The following is a 14527-nucleotide window of genomic DNA, read 5'->3' on the forward strand; positions in this document are numbered from 1 at the left end:
TGGGGTTCTGGACTTAGTAGACCTGTGAGCCTGTAAACAGCCTAATGTTAAGCAGGAGAGTTGATTTTTTCATTACTTATCAGCTAGCGTAATGTAACTGCACTGGGGTTCCTGAGGGTCACAAGGTGGTGGCTTCCAGATGTCTACCCAAATCTGCACCAGTCAAGATTCTCTGGAGAAGGGGGCCAGGGGCCAGCAGGATGCGTATCTATTCCTGTATCTCTGTTGAGAAACTTTTAATGAAGAAATGGTTACTGTGATCCCACATGCCAGAAGTCTGAAATCTGCAGGGTGGGTGCCCAGGAGACCCAGGGAAAAGTTGATGTTGGCGTCTGAAAGCCACTTGTAGGTGAAAACTCCAGCCTTCCATGTGGCCTCACACCAGAGGAAGGTGTGTGCTCCTCCGGGATATGCCATTTGAACGCCCAGGAGGAGGGGAGAGGACTGGCTTTGGTGGCCGTGGTCCACGGAAGTCTCTGCCTTCTGGGATCCTGCACCACATCTGCTGCTCCAGTGGGTCAGCGATCCAGCCAGCGGTTCTTCCCACAGGGAAGAACTCATGTAAAAATGTGTTCCACTCTCAGAGGTTGAGGAGAGTGACCCACTCAGTGTGGAGAAACCAGGTGTGACAGTTCACGGCAGAGAAGATGCTGTGTCATTAGAGAGGGTGGTTTGTGGAATGATTTATGTTGCTGAGAGTGAGATGCCCGTGACACTTCAATTAACTCTATAATTTTAGAGTAGCATGTTGTAAACTAATCAGATAGAAACCAGGGAATTAAATCGACCACAGGTCCTAGCCTTGGTGTGCTAAGGAGCTTTGATAAGGAGGGGATGACAGATTAGCAATCAGAAGTTTGAGGAAGCTAAGTTTTTAAAAGTCATTGAAAAATCAGATTAAAATTATGATGTCCAGTTTTGGAGTTCAGGGAAAACTGAATTGAAGGCCCACTAGTAGCATACTAATACAGCTGTGGCAGCTCCCATCCTGAATGTGTCGATGCAGGGTAGTAGTGCTTCCGAAAGCCTGTCTGTGTGCTTATACCTATATCAGGGAATCTCTTTTTCTCAAAATGTAGGTGCTCCTGTGAAACAAGGACCTCTAATGTGGTTCCTGGGAAACTAGAATCACTTGTCTCAGTTCTTCGGTGTACACAGATGCCCAATATTCAGGCAAATGCTTTCAGACTGCAGGAACCCCAGGGAATAAGAATTAGAAGAATTCTATCAAAACCTTAAATAATCTGTTGGAGTTTTTGCAAGATATTTGAAAATCAAGATGAAATGATGGGTTTTCTTGATGAATACAAACAATACAAGCTGATTTAAAACTGAAGGTAGAAAACTTGAATGCACCAGTAACTGGATAAAAGTGATCATAGATGTGTCTTGACAAAAGGCACTGGCCAGATATTTCAAAGGCAGGAGCTGATAGTTTTATGTTAATCCAAACCATCCCAGAGTGGATGAACATCACTCTCTTTTAATGATTGATTCCCAGACTTGGTAAAAATAGCAGAAAAAGGCTCATCTTAAGAATTTAGATATGAGTTTCCTAATGAAATATGAGCAAACTGAATCCAGGCAGATGTGAAATATGAGCCTGTGGGTTTGCTCCATCGGTGCAATGTCATTTCAACAGTAGTGTCCCTGTTGCGGCAGTGTGTGCAGGGAGCATGTCAGGGTGGAACAGACACCCACGGTTATGCAGACCTTGAAGCAGAACAGCAGCCACTTCTGATATCGTTCTGGGGCCAGAGCCTCTGTGGGAAGCACCTTTGACATGGACGAGCATACAGTGAGGAGCTCCGCCACAAACGTGCAGTACTTGGGAAATGCCAGAACAACTGTTACTCCACATCATTCCAGTTCATGTAGTATTTTGGGAAAACGTGAGGTAGGGTATTGGAAATCAAAAGACTTATTTTCAGTGGAAGAGAAAGAGACTATACAAACCAGAACATTCCTAACACAAAAAAAGCAAAATCACTACGTGTATTGTGTGTGCTAAAGTCATGTAGAAATGAGTTCCATTCTCAGAGACAAGCCCCACAAAATACCTTGGAATGCATAAGGTTTGTAGGAACAAAGCCATGAGGGAATCCTTGGAAAAGAGGCACACAGCACTTGGTATGGTGAGGCATGTGAAGTCCACTGAGGGGAGCATGTGTGTGCCCATGTGTGTGTGTGTGCATACAAGTATATGTGTGCGTGCATGTATTTGTGTCTCTGTACATGTGTTCATTCATGTGTATCTATGTGTTTGTGTTTAGGTATTTGTGCATGTGTCTGTATGTCTACATGTAAGTATTTGTGCATGCCTGTTTTTGTACATGAATGCTTGTATTTGTGCATGTGTGTCTCTGTATGTGTGTTCACATGTGTGTATGTGTTGACTGAATACTTCCCAGAAGAATTCTTTCTTATTTGAAGCAACCATAAAGGCAGAAAAAGGGGAGTTGATTAAAGGGTGATAAAAGTTAACATACAAGAATAAAATTCATACTGTTGTCCCAGGAAGAGTTTTGAAGAGACTCTGAATTGTAGGTTGCTGGGTTACTGGGAAACACTAGTGCTGCTAGTGTACACAAATGCTTTATATGGGAAGCATTTTCAAGTTTGGAAAATCTGGATTCCAGTAAATCTGGGATAACTGGTTATCCATTGGAAAAAAAAATTAATTTCCATTTCATAACTCAACATTTTAAAAATATTAAGTTTAAAGAATTAGCATGATATTCTTTTTTTATTCTTTATTAGAGTTATATTTATTTGTTGTAGAAAGCTTCAAATATGTGGAAATTGGAAACAAGAAATCAGAACATCTACAGTTTCATACACAACCTTCAATAATCATTATCAACCTTTTGGTGCAAGTTTCTTTTTTCACGTGATTCACTTTATTTTTTAAGCATCTATAAGATAACTTTGGGCAATTTTGTACAGTAATTTTTTCTATAGATATTTTGACATCATCTTTTCCCAATGGTATTAAAGACTTTTGGTAAACATTTTTAATGGTTAAATAATAGTCAGTTATTAAAGGAACATAATTTAGTCATTAATCTTCAATTTAGGTTATTCATACTATTTGACTACTGAATAGCTTTGAGCTTAAAAGTTTCTCAGGATGGAGTCTCTGAAGTAGGTTTACTGAGTCAAAGTATATGAACGTTTTCAGAGCTCTTGTAAGATACTTTGAACACCATGCATTTTGCATTTTGCATTCAGCTTTATCTTCGCAGCGTGTTTCATTAGCCTTTCCTCACACATACTACAGGCTCCTGTGCTTTTTATTTACTTACTTAATTAATTAATTTGTTTTTATTATTGGTTGTTCAAAACATTACAAAGCTCTTGACATATCATATTTCATACATTTGATTCAAGTGGGTTATGAACTCCCATTTTTACCCCGTATACAGATTGCAGAATCACATCGGTTACACATCCACGTTTTTACATATTGCCATACTAGTGACTGTTGTTAAATTGTAGAATTGGTAAGATCTTTTTAACCTATAAAATTATTAATGAAGTCATTGGTAGGTTTAAACATAAACATTAAACCCTTCTAAATTGTTGTGGGACTCTTCAGGCATTTAGCAGATGAGGGGAAAACTGAAGACATTTGCCACTGATGGATGGTGGAGAGCTATGGCATCTATGAAGAGACCCCAGGTAGTAATGAAAAATGGGTCCCGAAAAGAAAAAACTAAGATGCACGGTTTACTCAGAAATACAGTTGCTCAGTGCACGAAAAGATCCTCAGACTCTGTAAAAGCAATAGGAAGCTTCCTTTGTCCACCAGAGGCAAAAGCACAAATTGGTAGTATGTGACAAGTGTAAATTGAGACAGACACCTTGGCAGCAGATCAGATTAATAATGTGCATATTTTCTGACTCAATAATTCTGCTTCTAGGAGTATATTCCTATAGACTCGAGGAGCTTGCAAAACTGTCCTCACTGGGCCAAGTAAATTGGGGAAACTGGAAACATCCCAGGGCCCAAGAGTGCAGGACTGGTAGTGTCTATGGTGATTCCTTTAAGTAGTTCTGTGCACACTGATGGGAGAAATGTGGACGCAACAAGTGAACTAAGTGGGTTGTGGCAGAGTGTCTGATCTGGAGGGTAGGCGGCTTTATCTGTGGGCACCTGCATTGGATTTGAGTCTGTGATTTAGATGGGAGACTACAGCAGACTGGCTGACTGGTTATAAGAAGCCAGTGGTGGACTTTATGATGGTTACTTCACAAATGTGCTTGCTAAGATAAAAAGCTAGCATTCTTTCAAATGTGGTTGCACATTTGAAAGTGACTCCTCAGCATTCAGCAACCTGACATCCAACTGATGCTTGTTCAAAGAATTTGGTGACAGAACACAACTTTCATAAGACATTACACGCTACAGTACACTACCCAGCACTCATGAACTTCTGTAAAAACTGGTACAGGGTGGTAGTGGTTTTCAGGGCCACATGAAGTCTGTGTGGGAGAGTGTTTGTGATCATAGGAGCTGAACTTGGAGCAGGGGCAGTGTGTCTCCAGTATGCTGTTGTCAACTTGCTGATCTCCTCATGGAACCAGTGTTCCTATTTTATCTAATCAGGTTTTGGAGTAATAATAATTTCATATATTAGCCTTAAATGAAAATCTAAGCAGAGAATTTGATAATTATTGAAAGATATGCATCAGCACCTCTTGAAATTGGTGTAGTGTACTCTAGGTCTATAACTCTATTCCCCATAACTTTTTCCTGGAAAGAAAATAATCAGCCGTTATTCCTTGGCTCCTGTTTTTCAGAGTTGGCCTGTTTCTTTGCTGAGCCAGCCTACGCACACAAACACTGTTTTATCATCTGGTTGTGTAAGGAATTATAACTCCTGATTTAAAGTATGGTTTCACTGTTTCTCTCTGATTTAATATTTTGGAGTTGCTAACCCTGTTTATCATGGTGTCAAACCCCGCTTTAAAATTGAGATAGTACTTTTCATAATATGCATATTATAAGCACTTAGTGCACAATTCTGAGGTTGTACTTAAAAATACCTGATGTTACTTTTATGCGGGGTTCTCTGAGCCTGTCTAGTTCTTGCTATATTGCTGTTCTCAGGTGATCTAACTATTGCTTAGTCTCATGTGTTCTTTGTACAATCCATGTTTTTTCTCCATGGGGGAGGTTGTTGACCCTTTTTATCACATTTTCCCCATTTCTATCCATCCTCATCATAGGCTTTCCTGCCACCCGAGGCTCAGCCGTAGTACTGCGCATCCCATTCCAACGGTGACTCCCTCTGCTGCACCCAGCCCAGCACGATGGGGACGGCTCAGGTACTGTGTGATCCAGCTGCTCTTGCTCCCTGTATTTGTTCTTTGGGGTGCTCATGCTCAAGCATTTCCTCATGTGATGGGGCTCTCTGCCCCAGGTGGGGGTACTGGGACAACGCCCACAGTTCAGCCGCCAGAGGGCCCATGGGCGGCTGGAGAGGGGTCAGTGGGCTGAACGTTGATGTGAGGAGGCAGCTGCTCTAATGAGCAGGCCACGCATGCATGGAGGCCATCCAGGGCTGTAGGCAGATACTTCTCCAGTCAGATAGAGGCGTGTGTAAACTTGGAAATGTGGCGTCTGTTTTTGTATGTAGCTGAGAAGCAATGAAGGCATCATGGTGATCGAGGTCCACCTGAGGTGTAGGCTGGCTGCGAAGTGTGCCCAGCGGAGCCCACCCAGGATGAGGATGTGACTGAGCTGAGTGCCCAGCCTCACAGCTGAGCTTTCCTAATGGTGGGCTGGCTGTTCATGTGATTTCAAAGCTGTCTCGTGGAATCTGGATGCTGTGGCTCTACTGTTAGGTGCAGGGGGGGGAAATCTGCACCCACAGAGCTGAGACCTGGTGAGATATGGTGAGTAGGATACAAGCTTCACTGTGCAGACCTTTCCCCGTTCTCTTCCCTGATACCACCATGGAAGCATCCAAATCCTGAGGCCCTCCGGGGAACACAGGGGCTCCAGTACCAGCAGGCCCCGCTCATCTGAGCGTACCCAAGTCCTGGGTGCTCCTGGGAGGACAGGGGGCTGCAGCACCAGCAGGCCCCGCTCATCTGAGCGTACCCAAGTCCTGGGTGCTCCTGAGAGCACAGAGCTGCAGCAAGTGTTTGAGAGCAAGGTTATGGCATTTACCCCTCCTGGTGCCAGTGTTTTGTTTTTGCTTCCTAGAAAGAGGTGTTTCATTTGTCTTGTGGAAAGGAAGTGGGTATTATGCAAAATATGTTGTTATTTCTTACTTCAGAAAAGATCTGATAAAAATTGTCCAAATTTCACAGGGATGCTTGTAGCCACGGCTGCCTGTGATCTTCCTCCAGTCTCTCTGTCTCACTCAATGGCAGCTTGAAGCTCTTGTACAGGGTTCTAGAACTTTCTTAATGATTTGATAGGCTCAGAAGATAGTGTTGATCTGCTGTTGCACAAGGTCACTTGGGCAGGAACTGCTGCTGCTCTTTTGCTGGGACCTCAGGAGTTTGTGAAGGGTTTTGGAGGGGAGGGGATATAAGACAGTTTTTTTTTTTTTTTCCTCCTCTTAGTATCTGTTTTCTCTTCGATTCAGCAGAGACAAGCAAGCTCTTCAGTAAATACCCTGCATCTGGCATGGGGCAGTTACATATTTGTTCAAGGAATTTGGATTCTTGATTGGAACTCTGGGTCGATTAAGCTCATCTGTTAGAAAGGATAGAGGGCACTGTGTAGCCTTCTGACAGGCCCGGGTGAAGCATTCCCACCCCTCAGCCCCTGCAGGGCAGGCCCACAGGACAGAAGGCCTGTGATGGTGGCAGGGCCCTCCTTCGTGCTTGCTGCTACGCAGGGCTGTTGGGTGGCAGGATGTGGGGGTTGGGAGAGTAGGGGACTGTTCCTGTTCTAACTGTCAGGGGTGTTGGAAAAATCTTTTGTCTTGTTCAGAATGTTTTATGTTCTGGGTAGGGTCACTGGCTACACAGGGAGCTGTCACGTGTAGGGAGGTGCTTCAGAAGTGTGGGGTGGCCACAGCAGAGACATGCTGGAGTCCACTGCTGTCTGCTCATCCACCCTCCCCATTCTCTTGCCCTCAGGTTGTCCAGTGACTTGTTTTTGTGCCAAGATGGGTGTTCCCTGGCTGCTGGCACCCATCTAGCACATGGACTCTGTTCCTCCCCTGCAGCCCACTTCACTCTGCAGCCATACACTAAGCAGGGATGCAGATGCAGCCTGTGCTGCCTTAGCAAGTCTGCCACATGCTGGTTCACTTTTCATATGTGAGAAGACAGGTGACACAGCCAAGAGAATTATGGGTGGCTGATGGAGCTTTGGTGTTCGGTGCCCACCCTCGCCTATGCACCATCTGCCCATCTCCCCTGGCTGCAGCCCTGCTGGTTGGGTCTCTGCCTTATGCTGGAGGTGGATGATAGGCTGGTGGCTGTACCTGTGTCTTCCACCAGCCTTTCCCACAGATGTGGTACTGTTGGTAAGTAGCTCTAGACACACCCTCTTCAGTAGCAGAAAGTCCTGGACTCCACAGTGTGGGTGGCTCACACTTATTTCCTGTTTGCCTGTGGATCCAACTCAGTCCAAGCTAGATTCACTGGAGTCCCCTCAACTCCCCTGACAACTGGCCCCTCTGGGAATTCCTCCTTGGGTGCCCTGACACCGAGGCAGCAGCTGTAGACATGTAAGGACCAGGAACTTGAGAGATGCTACCCTGTGGTCCTCATGCTTCCTGGAGTCATATACTCCTGATGCAGAGGAATAGCACCACGTGTCAGCTCAGTCCTGGTATAGGGCATATCCCCATCCTGTGGGAACAGTCTTTTAGGACAACTCCCAGCCCCCCACCCCCCACTGCAGGGAGGAGCTGCTGCTGCTGCCCCTGACCCCAAAGGACCCACAGGGTCTCCTGCAGAGGATCCCTCCACAGCTCCAGTGCTGTTGAATGGGCCCTGGAACTGAGGCTGCCACAGCCTGCAGCTTTGTCCTGGTTGGAATAAGGCACTTTGTTGGACTGTGGCTGTGGAGGGTGGTACTCTGGGGGATGCACAAACACTGCTGCCATTCCCATCACGGGAGGCCATGGGGCTCTTCCTGGCCTGGCAGGCTGTGCAGCAGGGTCCCTGGCCCCCACAACTGGATGCCTGCAGGGTGAAGGCCACATGCACCTGTATACAGAGCCAAGTGTCCCCTGCAAGCTCATCTGTCCCCATAGAGAACCATAAGCTTTGGACTCAATTGGTGTGAAGTTGTTTTTAGTTTGTGGGGTCTGTAATGATGTCGCCTCTCTTGTTCTGCATGTTGCTAATTTCCTTTCTTCATCAGTCTGAGGTTTATTAGTTTTACTGATTCTTTTTCCCTCAATGAGCCAGATTCTGGTTTCACTGGTTTTCATTGTTATTTTTATATTCTGTGCTTCACTAATGTCTCCTCTGGTCTTCGTTATTTTCTTTCTTCTGCTCATTTTGGTTTTAATTTGCTCTTCATTTTTGTTCTTTTGAAGGTTACAGCTAAAGGCATTGAATAGACTGTTCTTTTCCAGTACAGCATTAGGAATTCATTTAGATTTCCCTGGGATTTTCTTCGTGTACGTCCATAAACATTCTTGGAGGTAGTGAGGCTGCTTGGAAACTGCCCTGAGGTTTGTTGGTGGAGTCTACCCGGCCTTCTCCCTGCCTGCTCTGGGGCTCAGGAACCATGTGACTGCTGTGACCCCACCCTCTTCAGCTGTTGGTGACCTTACTGACTTGGTTTTAGGATTGTGTGTTCTTGCTTTCCAGCTATGTTTGGGATTGACTTTCTTTCTTTCTTTCTTTCTTTCTTTCTTTCTTTCTTTCTTTCTTTCTTTCTTTCTTTCTTTCTTTCTTTCTTTCTTTCTTTTTTTTTAAATAAATCTCTCTAGTGTGGGGATTTAAGAAGGGAGAGAGAAGATAACGGATATCCTCATTTCCCTACCTCCCTCCAATCTGTCTACAGTTTTTCATGGAAAGATCCAGTTTGTTTTTCTGTCTCACCAGGAGAATGTGTTTTGGAATTGGGGAAAGACTTTTTCCCTGTTCTCCGTAGGCTCTAGCTCTAGTTCCTCTGATACCTTGATTCCTGATAAGAGTGGTTTTGCCCCTGGGGACACCCAGTCAAACCTGGAGTCATTTTGGACAGTAGCAAGCTCCTGCTGGTCTGGAATAGGGGTCAGGGTTGCTGCGGACAGCCTGTGGTGCCCAGGATGCCCCAAAACAAGGAGTTATCTGGACCAAAATGATAAAGAGGCAAGGTTGAGAATCCTTGCTTTGTCTTTCTGACCTAACCTCTAATGCTTAGCTGCCTCTTGGAATATAAATAAGAATGGCAAGGAGAGAGTATGATCTTGGACAGAACTTGGTACGGTGTGAGGATTCTTCATGGGGACTCATGGGCCACAGTGGTGGCAGGTTTGCATGCAGATTCATTTAAATTGATTACACATTTGGATGTTGGGGGGTAGCAATGAAGTGACTTATCCCACGGTGAGCGTGCCTTTGGTGTAAGGTACACTGTGGCTGCCCGCAGAGCCTGCCCTCCACTACCATGGCTGCAGCCCTCCCATGGAATTGCCATTTCTGTTGTGCCTGGATAAGCAGGACAGACTGCAAAAAAATTTTGATATAGTCTCATTAAAGTAAGAGAAATCACAGAATGGATTAACTATTTTGTTTTTTTAGTGCTTTAGAGTTATACATAGTAGTTGGGTTCCTTTTGACAGAATCATTCCTGCGTGGGATCTTTCCCTGCCATCCTTCCTCCCTGTGCTGCTTCCTCTGCTTATCTTCCTTTCATTCCTTATTTTTTAATTTGTTTATTTTTAATCAGAGCTTTATAGTTGAACATAGTAATGGGTTCATCCTGACCAGCTCCTACATGCATGGAAATGCATCTCTGTTTGTGATCCCCCACTTTCCTTTTCTGTCCTCCCTCCCATCCTCTAAGCTGCTAGATTTCCTTTTGCTTATCTATTAATTTGTATTTGATTGGATCTTTATGCTATCCTGTCTTTCCCTCTCCCTTTGCTTTGTTTTACTCCAGCTTCTGCATATGACAGAAAACATTCAACCTTTGAGTTTCTGAGTTTGGCTAATTTTACTTAGCAGGATATTCTCCATTTCCATCCAGTTACTGGCAAGTACCATGATTTCATTCATTTTTTGTGACTGAGTAAAACTCCATTTTACACACACACACACACACACACACACACACACACACACACACACATTTGTAAACATTTATAATACGCAAATATTATGAATACATCTGTGTGTGTGTGTGTGTGTGTATATCTCACAATTTTTTAATGCATTCATCTACTAGTGGCACCTGGGTTGATTTCATCATTTAACTTTTGTGAATTGTTCTGCTGTAAATATTGAGGTAACTATCACTATAGAATGTCAATTTTAGATCTTTTGGTGAAATACCAACGACTGGGATAGCTGGGTCATGTGGTGGTTCCATCCCTAATTTTCTGAGGAATATCCATACTGCTTTCCAGAGAGGTCATGGTAATCTGCAGTCCCACCACCAGTGGTTTAAGTAGACCTTTCCCCACAACCTCACCAGCATTTACTGTTGTTCATATTCTTGATAATTGCCGTTTGACTGGAGTGAGATGCAATCTTAGTGTAGTTTTGATTTGCATTTCCCTGGTTGCTACAGATGTTGAACATTTTTTCCCGAATATTTGTTGGCCATTTGTGTTTCTTCTTTTGAGAAATTTTTGCTGAGTTCTTTTGCCCATTTATTGATTGGGTTATTATTATTTTTTGGTGTTTAGTTTTTTGAATTCTTTATGTATTCTGGATATTAATCCTCTATCAGAGGAATAGCCAGCCAAGATTTTCTCCCATTCTGTAGGCTCTCTCTTCAATCTCTGAATCATTTCCTTCGCTGTGCTGAAGCCTTTCTGATTTGATGGCATTCCACTTATTGGTTTTTGGTTTTATTTATTGCACTTTGGGGGTCTTGTTAACGAAGTTGTCCCAGCACTTACATGATGGAGTGTTTACCCTACCTTTTTTCCTAGCAGTTATAAAGTATCTACTCTAATTCCTAAGTCTTTGATCCAATTCAATTTGAGTTTTGTGCGGAGATAAGGGTCTAATTTAATTTTTATACATATAGCTATCCAATTTTCCCAGCACCATTTGTTGAAAAGGCTGTTTTTTCCTCCAAGATATATTTTTGGCACCTTTGTCAAATATCAGATGGCTATGGGTTTGTGGATTTGTCTGTGTCTTCTATTCTATTCCATTGGTTGGCTATTTTGATGCCAATACCATGCTGTTTTTGTTATATAGCTCTGTAGTATAATTTCAGATGAGGAATTATGATACCTTCTGTTTGCTTTTCTTTCTTAGTATTGCTTTGGCTATTCTGGGTCTCTAATTTTTCCAAATGAATAGAAGAATTTTTTTTTTCTAATTCTGTGAAGCATGTCATTGGTATATTGATGGGAATTGCATTGAATATATATGTTTCTTTTTCTAGTATGGCCATTTTGACAATACTGATTTTGCCTATCCAAGAAGATGGAATATCTTTCTAAGATCTTTTTTTATTTCTATCTGCATTGTTCTATAGTTTTCATTGTTGAGCTCTTTTACCTCTTTGGATAGATTGTTTCCTAAGAATTTATTTTTTTTGTGGTTATTGTAAATGGGATGTTTTTCCTGATTTCTTCTTAGGCTAAATCACTGTTGGATTATAGGAAAGCTATTGATTTGTGGGTGTTGGTCTTGTATCCTACTACTTTGCTAAACTCATTTATAAGCTTTAAAAGTCTTTCTTGTGGAGTTTTTTGGGTCTTCTAGATATAGGACCATATTGTCAAAAAAGATAGTTTGACTTCTTTTTTTTCCTATTTGTATCCCTTTTATTGCTTTTTCTAGCCTGGTCACTCTGACTAATGTTTTGAAAAATATATTGAATAGGAGGGATGAGAGTGGACAGCCTTGTCTTATTCCTGAATTTAGAGGAAATACTCTTCTTTTTTCTCCATTTAGTATAATATTAGCTTTGGGTTTGTCATTAATGGCCTTAAAGATGTTGAAGTAAGTTCCTTTGATACCTTGCTTCTCCAGTGTTTTTAACATGAATGGGTATTGGATTTTTATCAAAGACCTCAACAGATGCAGATCTGTTGAGATGATCATGTGATTTTTGTCCTTAATTCTGTTTTAAGTGATGCATTATACTTATTGATTTGTGTATGTTGAACTCACTTGCATCTCTGGAATGAAACCATCTTGATCGTGGTGTATTATCTTTTAAATAAGTTTTTTTAATGCCATTTGCTAATATTTTATTAAGAATTTTTGCATCCATGTTCATCAGGGCTCTTGCTGTAATTTTTTTCCTTGCTGCATTTTTAAAAATTAGTTCTAATCAGTTATACATGAGCATAGAAAGATCTTCAATTCATTGTACACAAATGAAGCAGAATTTTTCACTTTTCTGGTTGTGCGTGAATTAGGGTCATACCATTCATGTAATCATACAAGTACCCAAGGTAATGATGTCCATCTTATTCCACCATCTTTTCTACCCCCTTGCCACCTTCCCTGCTCCTTTGCCCTGTCCAAGTTCTTCCACTCATCCCACATCCTCTCCCCCATTATAGATCAGCATCTACTTATCAGAGAAAACATTCAGCCCCTGTTTTTTCGGGATTGGCTTATTTTGCTTAGCATGAAATTCTCCAGCTCCATTCATTTACCTACAAATGCCATAATATTATTCTCTTTTAATGCTGAATAATATTCCATTGTGTATTGTACCACAGTTTCTTTATCCATTCATCTATTGAAGGGCATCCATAGTTTAGCTATTGTGAATTGTGCTGCTGTAAACATTGATGTGGTTGCGTCATTGTCATATGCTATTTTTAAGTCCTTTGGGTTTAGACTGAGGAGTCAGATAGCTGGGTCAAATGGGGGGTCCATTCCAAGTTTTCTAAGGAATCTCCATACTGCTTTCTGTTTTGGTTGCACCAATTTGCGGTCCCACCAGCAGTGTATGAGTGTACCTTTTCCCCCACATCCTTGCCAGCACTTACTGTTGCTTGTTTTCTTAATAGCTGCCATTCTGACTGGAGTGAGATGAAATCTTAGAGTAGTTTTGATTTGCATTTCTCTAATTGCTAGAGATGTTGAACATTTTTCCATGTATTTGTTGATTGATTGTATATCACCTTCTGAGAAGTGTCTATTCAGTTTATTAGCCCATTTATTGATTGGGTTGTTTGTGGGGTTTTTTTGGTGTTAAGTTTTTTGAGTTCTTTATATATCCTAGAGATTAGTGCTCTATCTGATATGCATGTGGCAAAAATTTGCTCCTAAAATGTAAGTTCTCTCAAAGGTACAGAATAGAAGACACAGAGACAAACCCACATAAATACAGTTATCTCATGCTAGACAAAGGTGCCAAAAACATACATTGGAGAAAAGATGGCCTCTTCAACAAATGGCTCTGGGAAACTGGAAATCCACATGCAGCAAAATGAGATTAAACCTCTGTCTCTCACCATGCGCAAAACTCAACTCAAAGTGGATCAAGGACCTAGGAATTTGACCAGAGACCCTGCACCTAATAGAATGAAAAGTAGGCCCAAATCTCCATCATGTTGGATTAGGCCCTGACTTCCTTAACAAGACTCCTAAAGTGCAAGAAATAAAATCAAGAATCAATAAATGGGATGGATTCAAACTGAAAAGCTGCTTCTCAACGAGGTGAAGAGAGAGCCTTGATGCATCTTTGTCTGGTCTTGGTATCAGGGTTATACTGGATTCATAAAAAGTATTTGGGAGTGTTACCTCCCTTTTAATTTTGTGGAAAGACTGGTGTTGGTTTTTCTGTAAAGTTCTGGTAGAACTTAGCTGAGTATCCATCCAGTTTCTGGGATTGTGTTTTTTAGAAGGCTTTTAGTTGCTGTTTCAATTTCATTACTTGATATTGGTCTATTTAGCTTTTCTAAATCTTCCTGATTCAATTTGGGCAAGTCACATCATCTAGAAATTTGTTGATATCTTCCAGACTTTCCAGTTTATTTGAGTATAAATTTTCATAATAGTTTCTAATAATCCTCTGGATTTCAGAAGGGTCTTCTTTTTCTTTTTCATCTCTGATCTTGTTGGTTTAGGTCTTCACACCCTTTCTTTTGGTTAGTTTGACTAAGGTTTGTCAATCTTATTTATCTTTTCAAAGAACCAATTTTTCCTGGAATGATCCTGTATATTGGTTTCTTATTCTCAATTTCACTGATTTTAGCTCTGATCTTAATTATTTCCTGCCTTCTACTTGTTTTGCGGTTAGTTTGTTAGTCTTTTTTTTCTAAGGCCTTGAGGTGGAACATAAGCTTATTTATTTGGAATTTCTCTAATTTTTTTTAATTGGACACTCAGTGCTATAAAATTTCCTCTTAGAATTGCTTTCATACTGTCCCAGAGATTTTTATGTTGTATTTTTGTTCTTGTTAATTTCTAA

The 14527-nt window shown here is 41.8% G+C and overlaps 1 protein-coding gene across 10 annotated transcripts in view; it reads left to right on the forward strand.

Annotated features, from left to right (window-relative positions):
* Dlgap2 (DLG associated protein 2) overlaps positions 1-14527 on the forward strand; it is a 653188-nt gene that overhangs the window by 73117 nt on the left and 565544 nt on the right. For 6 of the 10 annotated variants that reach the window (XM_078030713.1, XM_078030712.1, XM_078030711.1 and 3 more), the window contains one exon: positions 5233-5331. The exons of 3 other annotated variants lie outside the window; for them this stretch is intronic. In XM_078030713.1, the coding sequence (XP_077886839.1) occupies positions 5317-5331 (15 nt within the window). In that variant the 5' untranslated portion in view covers positions 5233-5316. Of the gene's footprint in view, positions 1-3384; positions 4867-5232; positions 5332-14527 lie in introns of those variants that run through there. One more of the 10 variants, XM_078030714.1, reaches the window with a different exon arrangement.

The sequence above is a fragment of the Ictidomys tridecemlineatus genome, chromosome 14, assembly GCF_052094955.1.
Source record: "Ictidomys tridecemlineatus isolate mIctTri1 chromosome 14, mIctTri1.hap1, whole genome shotgun sequence".
In the NCBI taxonomy this organism is placed as follows: domain Eukaryota; kingdom Metazoa; phylum Chordata; class Mammalia; order Rodentia; family Sciuridae; genus Ictidomys; species Ictidomys tridecemlineatus.